General features: G+C 36.6%; 1 protein-coding gene and 1 pseudogene across 1 annotated transcript; both read left to right on the top strand.

Annotated features, from left to right (window-relative positions):
• Window positions 1-625: 625 nt before the first annotated feature.
• LOC100654512 (olfactory receptor 5P4-like) lies at window positions 626-2,238 on the top strand (annotated as a pseudogene).
• A 9,848-nt stretch (window positions 2,239-12,086) lies between these two features.
• On the top strand, window positions 12,087-13,495 carry LOC100654225 (olfactory receptor 5P4). The gene has a single exon (XM_003412193.3). The coding sequence runs from the start codon at window positions 12,301-12,303 to the stop codon at window positions 13,237-13,239; it is 939 nt and encodes a 312-aa protein (XP_003412241.1). The 5' UTR covers window positions 12,087-12,300; the 3' UTR covers window positions 13,240-13,495.
• Window positions 13,496-15,060: the final 1,565 nt, after the last annotated feature.

The raw sequence follows: 15,060 nt of genomic DNA, 5'->3' as shown, positions 1-15,060 counted from the left end.
ATTGAAATTTTATATAATCTATAGATTAATTTGGGGAGAAAAGATATCTTTACAGTAATGATCTTTTTTCTCCATGTATTTATGTTCTGTTCAATACAGTTTATGATTTTATACAGAAATATCATGCATATATATTTATAGATTTTTTTGGTTACTGTTACAAGTGGTATCTTTTAGAAAATAATTTATTAATACTTTTTTGTTGTTGAAAATATACACAGCAAAACATACACCACTTCATCAATTTCTGCATGTACAATTGAGGGACATCAGTTACAGTCTTCATATTATGTACCTATTTTTGCTGTCCTTTTCCAAATTATTCTTCCACCGTTAACATAAACTCACTGCCCCCTAAGCACAGATGGAATCGTTTAACATTGCATTTTCTCATTCTTTGTAGCTGATGTATTGACATGCAATTTATTTATTTTTAAAATTCTTTTTGTATAAAATAATTACAGATTCACAGCATTGCAAAAATAGCATAAAGAGGTCATGTGTATCATTCACCCAGTTTCCCCTAATAGTTACATCTTACATAATTAGAGTACAATATCAAAACCAGGAAACTGACTTTGGTACAATGTATGCATGTAGTTCTATGTTATTTTACTGCATATCAACAACTTTTTTTTATTTATTTCAGTAGGCAGCATTCCAAATAAGATGGAGACGGGAAACCGCACAACCATGACAGAGTTCATTATTTTAGGGTTAACAAAAGATTCTACGCTTTGTTCCATCTTCTTTGTGATTTTTCTAGGAGTCTATGTTGTTACCATATGGGGCAATTTCAGCACAATCATCTTAATCTGAAGCAGCCCTCAGCTTCATACTCCAATGTACCTTTTCCTCTGCCATTTGGCTTTTGTGGACATCGGGTATTCCACATCAGCCACACCTCTCATGATTGTGAGTTTCTTAAGAGAAAGAACTGCCATCCCTGTTGCTGGCTGTATAGTCCAGCTTGGCTTTGATGTTATCTTTGGGACAGCTGAGTGCTTCCTGCTGGCTGCCATGGCCTACGATCGCTATGTGGCCATCTCCTCCCCACTTCTCTACTCCACACACATGTCTCCTGGAGTCTGCATCATCTTACTGGTTGCTTCCTATCTGGGCGGATGTGTGAATGCTTCATCATTTACTGCCTGTTTAATGAGCCTGGATTTCTGTGGATCAAATAAAATCAACCACTTCTTCTGTGACCTTCCACTACTAGTGAAGCTTTCTTGTACCCGTATTTATATGGCTGAAATATCCCCTGCCATCTCAGCTGGGTCTATCATTGTAATCACGCTGTTTATCATAGTTGTTTCATATGTCTACATCCTCCACGCCATCCTGAAGATGCGCTCTACAGAGGGACGGCACAAAGCCTTCTCTACCTGCACTTCCCACCTCACTGTAGTCACTTTGTTTTATGGGCCAGTTACATTTGTTTATGTCATACCAAAGTCAAGCCACTCATCTGACTATGTTAAAGTGGTGTCTGTGTTTTACACGGTGGTGATCCCCATGTTGAACCCCCTTATTTACAGTCTGAGAAACAAGGAGGTCAAAGAGGCCATGAGAAAATTGATGGCTAGGACACGTTGGTCTTTTTGAAAGTGATTAAATATAAATCTAGAAATTGCAAAAATATATTTTGTGGAATATGTGTGATGGATGTTTATGTTTTTCATGAGTCTTATTGTTTTATGTGGAGAACTCTCCTAAATATAGAATGCCAGTGTGTTGATGAATGCCAACTTTAGTTTCTAATTTTCTAGAGTCACAAAATAAAATACAGCATTTTCATGAAAATTTGTAGGTTCAAAGTAGATACATATATTTCAGAGTTAGGAAGAGTGTAGTGTCACTTTTTTTATCCTCTGCCTTTATTTTAGGGAACTGTGATTAGAGAGTTCTTTCTTTTTTAAAAAATACCATCGTGTAAATTAACATCTTGGAAAGCATCATATACTCAATAAAAATACAGTTGACAGCCCAGGTCCCTTTCTCTGGAGGGCTTGAGTTCCCTCATATAGGGGTTATCATAATCTTTGAAAATAGTAATGTTAGGGCCTTGGAAAAAATTTATTCCCACCTTACCTAAACCAGACCAAAAGCATTTATTGTACAGTTTTGCCACCAGGAGACTCAATCCAGAATGAACTCTGAAGCCTTGCCAGACAAACCTTTGAAGAATAGGAAAAACTACTAGGAGGTGGTGGTGCTGTGTCATATGAAGACAGCCTATGGAAGGAGGTAGCTTAGAACAATCTTGGAAGTAGGAAACTCTGGTGGATAAATAATTAATACACTGATTTTGTAAAGGATAATACCACAGAATCCAGGAAACGAACACCAGTTATACAATGGCATTATCCCGCAGACTTTACTCTCATCCCTCTGTGCCTTTTATGTCGAGCATTTGTGTGTGTGTGTGTGTATGTGTATCTGTTTATTGGTTATGTGTATATCCTCTTTTGTGTAATGCATTTTCAGATATTTTGCTGATTTTATTTTCAGATTGTACTTTTCTTATTGACTTGTTCTTATTGTAATCTGTCCACCAATCCTTTGTCAGATTGATGCATTTGAAAGGTATACTCCTATCCTGAGGCTCACCTTATTACTTTTTTTATCTGTGTCTTTTTATGAACAGAAATTCTTAATTATAATGAAGTCCTATTTATAGATCATTCCTTTACTGTTTAATTTTTTAGTGACAGATTGAGGAAATCTTTGCCTAACCCAAGGTTCCTAATATGTTATCTTCCAGAGGCTTTATAATTTTGAAGGCTGCAATTCTAGGTATTTCTGTTTCACTTGTGAATTTGATACAGGCATGGCCCAGGAATCAATTTGCTGTGAGAATGTGTGGAATTATATGATTTCTCCCTTTTTACCAGTCCCTTCTCAACTGTTGGAGCCCTGGTGGTGCAGTGGTTAAGAACTCAGCTGCTAACCAAATGGTTGGCAGTTCAAATCCACCAGCTGCTCCTTGGAAACTGTACGTGGCAGTTCTACTCTGTTCTGTAGGGTTGCTATGAATTAGTTTGGTTTCCTCCACTGTTGCTTTCTAGGTAAAATTTTTGTGAAGGAGATTGTTGGGGAAAATGATGTGTTTGTGCATTTCATCTCTTGTGTGTTTCTTTCTGCTTTGGCAGTTTACACTGCCATCCAAGGTTTGGCTGATTCCTCCTCATCTTTTGAAATTCTCTCAGTCTGTGGCAGGTCAGACTATGCACTCTACCCTTAGGCATATAATCTCCTATCTCTGGATATCATTCATCAAGGCTTTCTTGAATCCTCTGCTCTTGATTCATTGTATATGTAACTGTGATTTTCATTTATCCAGGTTTTTATTTTGGCATGTGGTCAAAGGTCTTTCACATCCTTCTACATCATAATTCAAAGGTGTAAGTCCCACTTCGATTAATTTATGACTATTACGTCAATATAGAAGCCTTGTAATACGCCCAGCTTGGATTGTATTATTATCCATTTTATTATCACTGGATTTTATTTGCTAAAATTTTGTTTAGGATGTTTACTTCCATGTTCATGAGATAATTAGGCCTATTTTTTTCCATTCTTGAGCTGAACCTTTCAGATTGGGACATCAAAATACAAAAATGATTTGTGAGGTATTTCTTTGATTATTTTTCTCTGAAGAACTTTTTATAGGATTGATATTTATTTTCTGTATATTTATAGGTATTCAACTATGAAGCTACCTGGGTCTTCTACTTTTTGTAGAAAGTAGGAAAAGAAATATTCAGTTTTTCATTTTTTTTCTATGTCTTTTTTCTAAGGTGTATTCAAAGTAGTTTTCCAGCTCATTTATATATCAATATAGCTTATTATTTTATATTTTCTGTAGGATCTGTAATTCTACCCTTTTCATTCTTTTTTTAATTGTGGTAAAATATATGTAACATAAAATTTTAACCATTTTTAAGTGTACAAATCAGTGACATTTTATTCACAAAGTTTTACAACAGCCACAACTATTTCCAAAATTGTATCATCACCCCAAAGAGAAATTTAGTACTCCTTAAGTAATAACTCTCCACTTACCCATCCCATGAGTCCCTGATAATTAGTAATAAACCTTTGTCTCTATGCATTGGCTATCCTAGATATTTCATATAAGCGGGATCATAAAGTATTTGTACTTTTTAGTCTAGCTTCTTTCATTCAGCTTGATGTTTCCAAGGTTAATTTATGTCATAAACCAAACAAACCAAACCCAGTGCTGTTGAGCTGATTCTGACTCATAGCGTTATGCCATAGCATCTATCAAAACCTCATTTCTGTTAGTGGCTGAATAATATTTCATTGTAGGTATATACCACATTTTGTTAGTCCATTCATCTGTTGATTGACACTTGGGTTGTTTCCAGCTTTTACCTATTATGAATTATGCTGCAGTGAACATTGATTACCAGTGTCTGTGTGAGTCCCTGCTTTCAAGTCTTTTGGGCATTTATCTAGGAGTGGAATTCCTGGGCCTTATGGTAATTCACATGTTTAACTTTTTTAGTAACTGTCAACTGTTTTCCACAGTGGGTGCACCATTTTACATTCCCAGCAGCAATGAATGAGGGATTCCATTTCTCCACATCCTTGTCAGCACTTGTTATTATCTGTCTTTTTTATTACATTTTAAAATATTATTATATTTTATTATAGCCATATGAAGTGGTATCTCCTTGTGGTTTTGACTTGCATCCCTCAATGGCTAATAACTTTCAACATATTTTTATGTGCTTGTTGGTGATGAAATGAGAAGGAACAGCTACAAACCTTTGTTAATAATTGGAACATGGACTGTATGAAGTATGAATCTAGGAAAACTGAAAGGCATCAGAAATGAAATGGAACACATAAAGATCAATATCCTAGGCATAAGTGAGCTGAAATGGACTGGTATTTGCCATTTTGAATCAGAAAATCATATGGTCTACTATGCCAGGAATGACAAATTAAAGAGAAATGGCATCACATTTATTGTCAGAAAGAGCATTTCAAGATCTATTCTGAAATACAATGCTGTCAGTGATAGGATAATATCCAAACTCCTACAAGGAAGACCGGTTCATACAAATATTATTCATATTTGCACACCGACCACTAAGGTCAAAGATGAAGAAATTGAAGAATTTTACCAACTTCTTTAGTCTGAAATTGATTGAGCATGCAATCAAAATTCATTGATAGTTACTGATGATTGAAATGCAGAAGTTGGAAGCAAAGAAGAAGGATCGATATTTGCAAAGTATGGCATTGGTGGTAGAAATGATGCCAGAGATTGAATGATAGAATTTTGCAAAACCGATGACTTATTCATTGCAAATACCTTTTTTCAACAACATTAATGGTGCCTATACATTTTTTTTTTTTATACATGTGGACCTTGTAGATGGAATACAGAGGAATCACATTGACTACATCTGTGGAAATGGGCATTGGAGAAGCACAATATCAGCAGTCAGAACAAGGCCAGGGCCAACTGCAGATCAGATCACCAATTGCTCATATGCAAGTTCAAGTTGAAGCTGACAAAAATTAAAACAAGTCCTTGACAGCCAAAGCACAAACTTGAATGTATCCCACCTGAATTTAGAGACTATCTCAAGAATAGATTTGATGCACTGAACACTAATGACCAAAGACCAGACGAGTTGTGGGATGACATCAAGGACATCATACATGAAGAAAGCAAAAAGTCATTTAAAAAACAGGGAAGAAAGAAAAGACCAAAATGGATGTTAGAAGAGACTCTGAAACTTGCTCTTGAATGAAGAGCGGATCAAGTGAATGGAAGAAATGGTGAAGTAGAAGAGCCAAAGAGTAGATTTCAAAGGGCAGCTGCAGAAGACAAAGTATTATGATGACATGTGCAAAGACCTGGAGTTAGAAAACCAAAAGGGAAGAACACGCTTGTCTTTTCTGAAGCTGAAATAAATGAAGAAGAAATTCAGCCTCAAGTTGCAATATTGAAGGATTTTATTGGAGCTCTGGGGATGCAGTGACTAAGCACTCAGCTGCTAACCCAAAGGTCAGCAGTTCAAATCTACAAGCAGCTCCCCAGGGGAAAAGATACGGTGGTCTGCCTCTGTAAACAGTTACAACCCTTCCTTTGGAGCCCTGGTGGTACAGTGATTAAGGGTTCAGCTGCTAACCCAAAGGTCAGCAGTTTGAATCCACCAGCTGTTCCTTGAAGACTCTATGGGGCAGTTCTACTCTGTTCTATAGGGTTGCTATGAGTCAGAATCAACTTGATGGCAATGGGATTTATGGGCAAAATATTGAACAATGCAGGAAGCATCAAAAGAAGTTGGAAGGAATACAGAGTCATTGTACCAACAAGAATTGGTCAACATTCAACCACCTTAGGAGGTAACATATTATCAAGAAGTCTAAGCTGCACTGAAGGCATTGGCGAAAAACAAGGCTGCAGGAATTGATGGAATACTGATTGAGATGTCTTAACAAATGGATGCAGCATTCTAGGTGCTTACTCGTCTATGCCAAGAAATTTGGAAAACAGCTACCTGGCCAACTGACTAGAAGAGATCCATATTTGTACCTGTTCCAAAGAAAGGTGATCCAACAGAATGTGGAAATTATCAAACAATATCATACACAATTGAAATTTTCTGAAGGTAATTGAAAAACAATTGCAGCAGTACATCGACAGGGAAATAACAGAAATTCAAGCCAGATTTAGAAGAGGACATGGAATGAGAGATATCATTGCTGGTGTCACATGAGTCTTGTCTAATAGCAGAGAATACCAGAAAGATGTTTACCTGTGTTTTATTGACTATGCAAAGGCATTTGACTATGTGGATCATAACAAATTATGGATAGCTTTAGGAAGAATGGAAATTCCAGAACACTTAATCATGCCTGTGCAAAACCTGTACATAGAACAAGAGGCAGTCGTTCAAACAGAACAGGGGGATACTGTGTGGTTTAAAATCAGGAAAGGTGTATGTCAGGGTTGTATCCTTTCACTATATTTATTCAGTTTGTATCCCGAGTAAGTAATCCAAGAATCTGGACTGTAAGAAGAAGAATGCAGCATCAGGATTGGAGGAAGACTCATTAACAACCTGTGATACGCAGATGAGACAACATTGCTTGCTGAAAGGGAAGAGGACTTGAAGTGTTTACTGATGTAGATCAAAGATACAGCCTTCAGTATGGATTACACCTTAATTTAAAACAAAAATCCTCACAACTGGACCAATAAACAACATCATGATAAACAGAGAAAAGTTAGAAGCTTTCAAGGATTTCCTTTTATTTGGATCCACAATCAACACCCATGGAAGCAGCAGTCAGGAAATCAAACAAGGCATTGCACTGGGTACATCTGCTGCAAAAGACCTCTTCAAAATGTTAAAAAGCAAAAATATCATTTTGAGGACTAAGGTGTGCCTGACCCAAGCCATATTTTCAGTTGCCTCATATGCATATAGAAGCTGGACAATTAATAAGGAATACCAGAGGAGAAATGATGCCTTTGAATTGTGGTGTTGGTGAAAAGTACTGAATATACATCATGGACTGCCAGAAGAATGGACAAATCTGTCTTGGAAGAAGTACAGCCAGAATGCTCCTTAGAAGCGAGGATGGTGAGAGTTCTCTCATATACTTTGGACATGTTACCAGGAGGGTCCAGTCCCTGGAGAAGAACATCATGCTTGGTAAATCAAAAACCCACCAAAGCCTATTGCCATTGAGTTGATTCTGACCCATATCGACCCTAGAGGACAGAGTAGAACTGCCTCATTAGGGTTTCCAAGGAGCAGCTGGTGAATTTGACTGTCGGCAAAAAAGAAGACCCTCAACGAGATGGATTGACACAGTGACAGCAACAATTGTTGCTCAGACATAGCAATGATCATGAGGATAGTGTAGGATGGAGCAATGTTTCGTTCTTTTGTACATAGGATAGGTCTGAGTCAAAACAAACTCAAGGGCACCTAACAACAACAATTGGTTATTTGTATATCTTCTTTTGAGAAATGTCTTTTCAAGTCCTTTACCCATTTTTTCATTGGGTTATTGGTCTTTTTGTTGTTGAATTATGGAAGTCTTTATGTATTCTTGATATTAAACCCTTATCAGATGTGTAATTTCTAAATATTTTGTCCCTGTCTCTAAGTTGCCTTTTCACTTTCCTGATAAAGTCCTTTGATGCACAGAAGTTTTTGATTTTGAGGAAGTCCAGTGTCTGTTTTTTCTTTAGTTGCTTGTGCTTTTGGCATCATATCTAAAAATCCATTGTCACATACAAGATCCTGAAGATTTACCCCTATGTTTTCTTCTAAGAGTTTTGAGGTTTTAGCTCTTACATTTAGGTCATTGATCCTTCTGACTTAATTTTCATATATGGTGTGTGTGTCCTCCAAGTTTGTTCTTTTTCAAGATTGTTTTTGTTACTTGGGCCCCCTGCAATTTTTATGAACTTGAGGATAGGCTTTCCCATTTCTGCAAAAAAGGCCATTGGAATTTTGATATGTATTACATTATATCTGTAGTTCACTGTGAGTAGTATTGACATCTTGACATATTAAGTCTTTCAGTCAATGAAAATGAATGTTTTTTTCATTTATTTAGATCTCCTTTAATTTCTTTTAGCAAAGTTATATAGTTTCCACTGTACAAATGTTTCACCTCCCTGGTTAAACATATTCCTAGGTACTTTATTCTTTCAGATGTAATTGTAGATGATATTGTTGGCTTCATTTCCTTTTCAGGTGGTTCATTACTGTTGTATATAAACCCAGCTGATTTTTGTCTGTCAAACTTGTATCCTTCAACTTTGCTGAATTGATTTATTAACTCAGCCTTCTTATGAACTCTTGAGAAATTTTAATATATGGTATCATGTCATCTGTGAATAAAGATAATTTTTTCTGAATTGGATTTTTTTTTTCCTTGCATAATTGCTCTGGATAGATCTTCCAGTGCAATGTTGAATAGCAATGATGGAAGTAGGCATCTTTGTCTTGTTCCTGACCTTATGGGGAAAACTTTCAGTCTTTCACCACTTAATATGATGTTATCTATGGGTGTTTTTATAAATGCCGTTCATCATGTTGATGAATTTCCCTTCTATTCCTAGTTTGTTGAGTGTTTTTATCATGAAAGTGTGTTGGATTTTTTCAAATGCTCTTTCTGCATCAGTTGAGATGATTTTTTTTTTCTTCCTTCATTCTATTAATGTTCTGTATTACATTGATTGATCCTTATGTTGAACCACCCTTGTATTCCTGGGATAAATCCCACTTGTTAAATCTTTTTAACGTGCTGCGCTATGTTTGCTAGTGTTTTGTTGAGGATATTTGTATCTATATACATAAGGATAATGGTCAGTAATTTTCTTGTTATGTCTTTGTCTAACTTTGGTCTCAGGGCAATGCTGGCCTTATAGAATGAGTTAGAAAGTGTTCCATCCTCTTCTAGTTTTAGAGGAGTTTGAGAAGGACTAGTGTTAATTCTTCGTTAAATATGTGATAGATTTCACCAGCATAGCTGTCTGATTCTAGGCTTTTCTTTGTTGGGAGGTTCTTGATTACTGATTTAATCCCTTCACTAGTTAAAAAGTCTGTTGAGATTTTCTGTTTCTTCCTGAGTCAATCTTAGGTAGTTTGATGTTTTTAGGAGTGTGTCCATTTTGTCTAGATTAATTTTTGGGTGTGTAATTGTTCATTTTATTCTGTTATGATCCTTTTAATTTCTGTGTGTTTTGTGAACAGATGGAGCCACAGAGTGTGTCCATTTCCTAATTTGTGTGAGTCTGAGCTATTAGATCCTCCTAGTACGGAGTATCAAGCTTACTTTTGCTCTAAAGGGGGCTGTCCTATGGGATTCTTCAGTCTCAGGACCAAAGAAATCTGATATTCAGCATAGAGAATGTTCTGCTGTGTGGCCTTGGTTCAAGAAAACAGTCAGAGTCAATCATAGATATCTTTGACCGTCTGTCAATCAATGTGGCAGCTGTATGGAAAGGTCATAACAAAAACATTAGTGTGAGCTTCATTGTTCTATTAGGAAGTGTACATGTTGATGGATCGAAGTGAACAATAGGAAGGGATGTGTATGAGAGAAATACCTATCACTAACGCTTGTGTCCTAGGGCAAATCTGTAAGATATGTGGAAAATACCTATGATTTAGAAAAAAAAAGTAGGGCACTTATCACACTGAAAATAATACTGCAGTTCTACTGTGTGCTTGTTTGAAAACTAAATTGAACTGGCAAGCCCAACTTATCTCTAAACATGTGTGACATGAATATAGTCATATTTCAGAAGTGCTATGGATTGGTGTAGCCATATTAATTGTGTTGCTCTCAAAATCAACTCCAATGATACAAAAAGTTGTAATTTCTTTTTTGAAATTATTTAGTTAAAAAATAAATAGAACCCCTGGGAACCTAGAGGATCTATTATTCATACACCTTTTTTTACATAATCAGGTAATTTCTCTGCCCCAGTGGATTGTCAATGTAATTTTCTAAAACAAGTGAAATAATTAAGGGGTTGTGTCCCAAATGACTTAAACCTTATTTAACTATGGCTTTGCTGTACAGTAACAATTCCTTGGAGCCTATCCCCACTGATGCAGTGGATGTATCAGTAGGGCACACTTGCTCTTTATTAATGACACAGAAATATTTGATTCTTCTATTTGTACCAGAATTTACAAGCTGATTATTCCAAGCAAACTAATAATAATTTTTACCTATATCATATCATTTAACACAAGAATCATATGAGGTGTGTATTATCCTTTTTTTAGGTAAGGAAATTGAAGATCAAAAGACTTTTGTTATTTGTCTAAGATTCCTTAGACAGCAAGGGGCAGAGATAGAAACTGATCCCAGCTCTACATGGCTGAAAAGCCCAGGGTATTTGTGCACATAGCTGTGCTTTCCATGCTGGCACTCATATCCAACTTTGAATTCATTTGTATCCTTCATACATCTATTTTATTTAAAAATATAATTTGTTTCTCTTTTGAGTCTGTGCCTATTTGATAAAGTTCCTACACTATCCTTTGCCTCATTAAAAAAAGGCAGAACTTAAGAATTCAGACTCATAATCCTAGTACTGTTCATAACATGGTATATCATTGTGATGATTCACATGTAACATTGACTGATTTCTAATTTTAAGGAGTCAAATGTGATAGCATGCTTGGCTAAGAGCATGAGTGCTGATTGTTATGTATGCATGTTTTCTTCAGTCTTCTTCAGATAGAAGGTTTTGAAGAAAAAGTAAATTATTCTGAAGAATGGGTTGGATCTTAAAGAAATCATGGGAATAAATATGACTAATCTATATTTTTCCTATCTTTGGTTGTGTGTCCTATTTTGAACACAGGGACAATAATTCTATGATGCTCATCTGTCTTTCAATCTAATTACCTAGCTTTCTTAGAGTGGCTACTTCCGTCACTACCTCCCTAAGCCTCCTCAAGTGTCCTCAGTTATTATATCCCTACAGTTGCTTATTAGAAATGGTTAAACTAAAACTTACCTAATGCAGATCCCCAAATACTTTAATTCACTTTCCATTTAACCCTAGTCCGTAAAAATACCTAGACTTTTCTTATTATTTCACACAATCCCATAAATTTGAAAAGTTATGGTATAGGAGATAAGTCTTGTTGAACTTTGCAAAATATCCAGGATGACAATAGTAAAAATTCTGTTTGGGCTTTTCAGTTTGAATGCAGACACCTTCTAACCTTTGGCATCAACGGTTATAACTAAGGATTTTTTTTTTTTTTATTCCAGGAAAAGTAACAAGTAAGAAAGAAAAATGTCAAAGTTAATTCCATGTTTGTTGGCCCAATCAACTGGATAAATGGAGATAACATCTACTAAGATAGACAACACTGGGAAAGAGGCATATTGGAATGGGAGTGGAAAATCAAGACCTTGCCTTTCTGAAAGCATTTAGGTTGTTTACAGTTTTATTACAATCAATGCTGCTGTGAACATCCTTTTCCATATATCTCTTGTGCATCTGGTGAAGACTCTCTAGGGTACAGATAGGACTGGAATAGCTAGACCTTAGGTAATTGAGTGTTCAATTTTAAAATGTTTTTAAGTTTGAAAAGAAAATTTGTGTGCACAAAGTAACCCACATATAAATGAGGTACAATTATCATATAAAATTTTGATGATAAGGTTATTTTTAAGTATAAATATTAATTGTGGGGTCATTTTAGCCAATTTAATCTCCTCTGGTTCTGATTTCAATAGGCACCATTAAATGGATAGATGGCGACTGAAAACCATACAACAGTGGCAGAGTTCATTATTTTGGGGTTAACAGATAATCCTACACTATGTGCCATCTTCTTTGTGGTATTTTTAGCAGTCTATATAGTTACCATAATGGGCAATATCAGCATAATCGTCTTAATCCGAAGGAGCCCTCAGCTTCACACCCCAATGTACCTTTTTCTCAGCCATTTGGCATTTGTGGACACTGGGTACTCCACATCGGTCACACCAATCATGCTCATGAGTTTCTTAAGAGAGAGAACTACTATTCCTGTCACTGGCTGTATAGCCCAGCTTGGCTCTGATGTCACTTTTGGTACTACAGAGTGCTTCCTGTTGGCTGCTATGGCCTATGATCGCTATGTGGCCATATGTTCTCCTCTGCTCTACTCCACCCAAATGTCCCCAATGGTCTGCTTCTTATTATTGGGAGCTTCCTACCTGGGTGGGTGTATGAATGCTTCATCATTTACTGGCTGTTTGATGAACTTGTCCTTCTGTGGACCAAATGAGATCAACCATTTTTTCTGTGACCTCTTCCCACTTTTGAAGCTCTCTTGTGGCCATGTTTATATTGCTGAAATATCCCCTGCTATCTCTTCTGGGTCGGTTCTCGTAAGCACACTGTTTACTATAATTGTGTCCTACATCTACATCCTCCACTCGATCCTGAAGATGCGCTCTACAGAGAGGAGGAACAAAGCCTTCTCTACCTGCACTTCCCACCTCACTGCAGTCACTTTGTTTTATGGGACAGTTATGTTTGTTTATGTGATGCCCAAGTCAAGCTATTCAGCTGATCAGGTCAAAGTGGCATCTGTGATCTACACGGTGGTGATACCCATGTTGAACCCTCTCATCTACAGCCTGAGGAACAAGGAAGTGAAAGAGGCCATGAGAAAATTGGTGACTCGAAAACAGTCATTTTTCTGAATAAATAAGAGGTAAATCCATAAATTACAAAAACAATGATTAGGAGAATCTATGTGCTGGATATTTTAAAGATCTTTTTCATTAAATTTATCACTTTAATGATGAAGATATCCTGTAAATATAAAAGCCAATGTTTATTTCCATTTATAAAGTTAAGTGTGTCATTTTCATGAACATTTGCTGGAATCAAATTAAAGTGTAGGTTTTTCAAGTTAAGAATACCTCCAGAAAATAATTTCTACTTAAAACCTCCTCCACTCACCCGTTACAGAGTCTGCGACTATAGAGACACATTTATACCAACATTCATTTTTCTTTGAATGCTAACTTATAAAATAACATTTGGGAAAGAAATTTGTCCCCAGTAGAGGTCATTTTTTTTTTAGAGGTATAATAGTAATATTGACAGGTCAGTCATTACAGATTACTTTCTTTATAATGTTTGCTATACCTTCATCAACAGATGTTGAAACTTTTGGAAATAAAGATGGTAGTGTCTCAGAATAGGGTCGCTGTGATTGCAATTGACTTGAAGGTAATGGGTTAATGTCTCAGAATAGCATCTATTTTCACTTTATTTAAACCATAGCGTGGCTCCTACAGCCAATCACTTTTGAGTTACAAAAGAAACAGAATAGACACAGAGACACACACTAGGGAAAGACAGACACCAGGAATAGCAAGGGACTACTGAGAAGGGAAGGCCTCCCTGTAGAGCCAAACCCTGAATTCAGACTTCTGGCCCCCTGAACTGAGAGAAAATAAATGTCTGTTCATAATAAAGCCACCCACTTTTGATATTTCTTGTTGCAGCAGCACTGGGTAACTAAGACAGAATTTGTTACCAGAGAGTGGAGGTGCTACTCTAACAAATACCTAAAATGTGGAAGTGGTTTTAGAACTGGGTAATACGTAGAGGCTGGAGGGATTTTGATGTGCTTGAATAGTAAGAGCCTGGATTTCCTTGAAGAACTGTTGGTAGAATTATGGACATTAAGGCCAATGAGGATGAGTGCTCAGAAATAAATGAGAAATCCAGTGAGAAGGCTTCAATTTTCATGAACAGAATGTTGCTAGAAACGTGGAAGTTAAATGTGCTTCTGGTGGGACTTTAAAAGGGAATGATAAACATGTTATAGGTCACTGAGGGAAAAGTGATCCTTGTTAAAAAGTGGCAAAGAACTTGTCTGAATTATGTTCAAGTATTTTGTGAAAATTAGAACTTGTAAGTGATGAACTTGGATATTTGGCCGAGAATATTTATAAGCAAGATCTTAAAGGGGCAGCATGGTTTCTCCTTTTTACTTATAGTAAAATGTGGAGGAAAGAGATAGACTTAGAAATGAGCTGTGTGAAAAAAGAAATGAGAACTTAAAGATTTGGAGAATCCTGTTGTAAAAACTAAGCTTTCTTTGGAAAGGCTGTAGCTATACAACCATTTGCTAAAGAGATTAGAATTGTGATGATGGATTTAAGCAATCATGTCTGCAGAAACCCTGTCAACTTAGACTGAAAGGGACAGAGACGGGATGAAATGAAGGAAAGCTGTCTGCATCCTAGAATTCTACAGGCCTGCCTCTTGAAATTCTACAGGCAGAGAATGGGTCAGTGGAGCTACTTGGTTGTGGACATCTGATGTCCTCTAAGAAAAGGAAGGGAGTATCCCAGGAGCAGTTCAGAGACCAGCAGAACTGTCCAAAGAAGCATGGGGGGTGGGGCCACCACTTCCTTGGTGGCATGGAGGCCACCACCCCCTAGGTTTCAAAAAGTGGGATTACTGCTTAGGTTTCAAAGAATAGGGTCACCACCAGCTCTTTTCTG

This window comes from Loxodonta africana, chromosome 7 (genome assembly GCF_030014295.1).
Source record: "Loxodonta africana isolate mLoxAfr1 chromosome 7, mLoxAfr1.hap2, whole genome shotgun sequence".
In the NCBI taxonomy this organism is placed as follows: Eukaryota; Metazoa; Chordata; class Mammalia; order Proboscidea; family Elephantidae; genus Loxodonta; species Loxodonta africana.
This window is presented reverse-complemented; position numbering and strand designations above follow the sequence as displayed.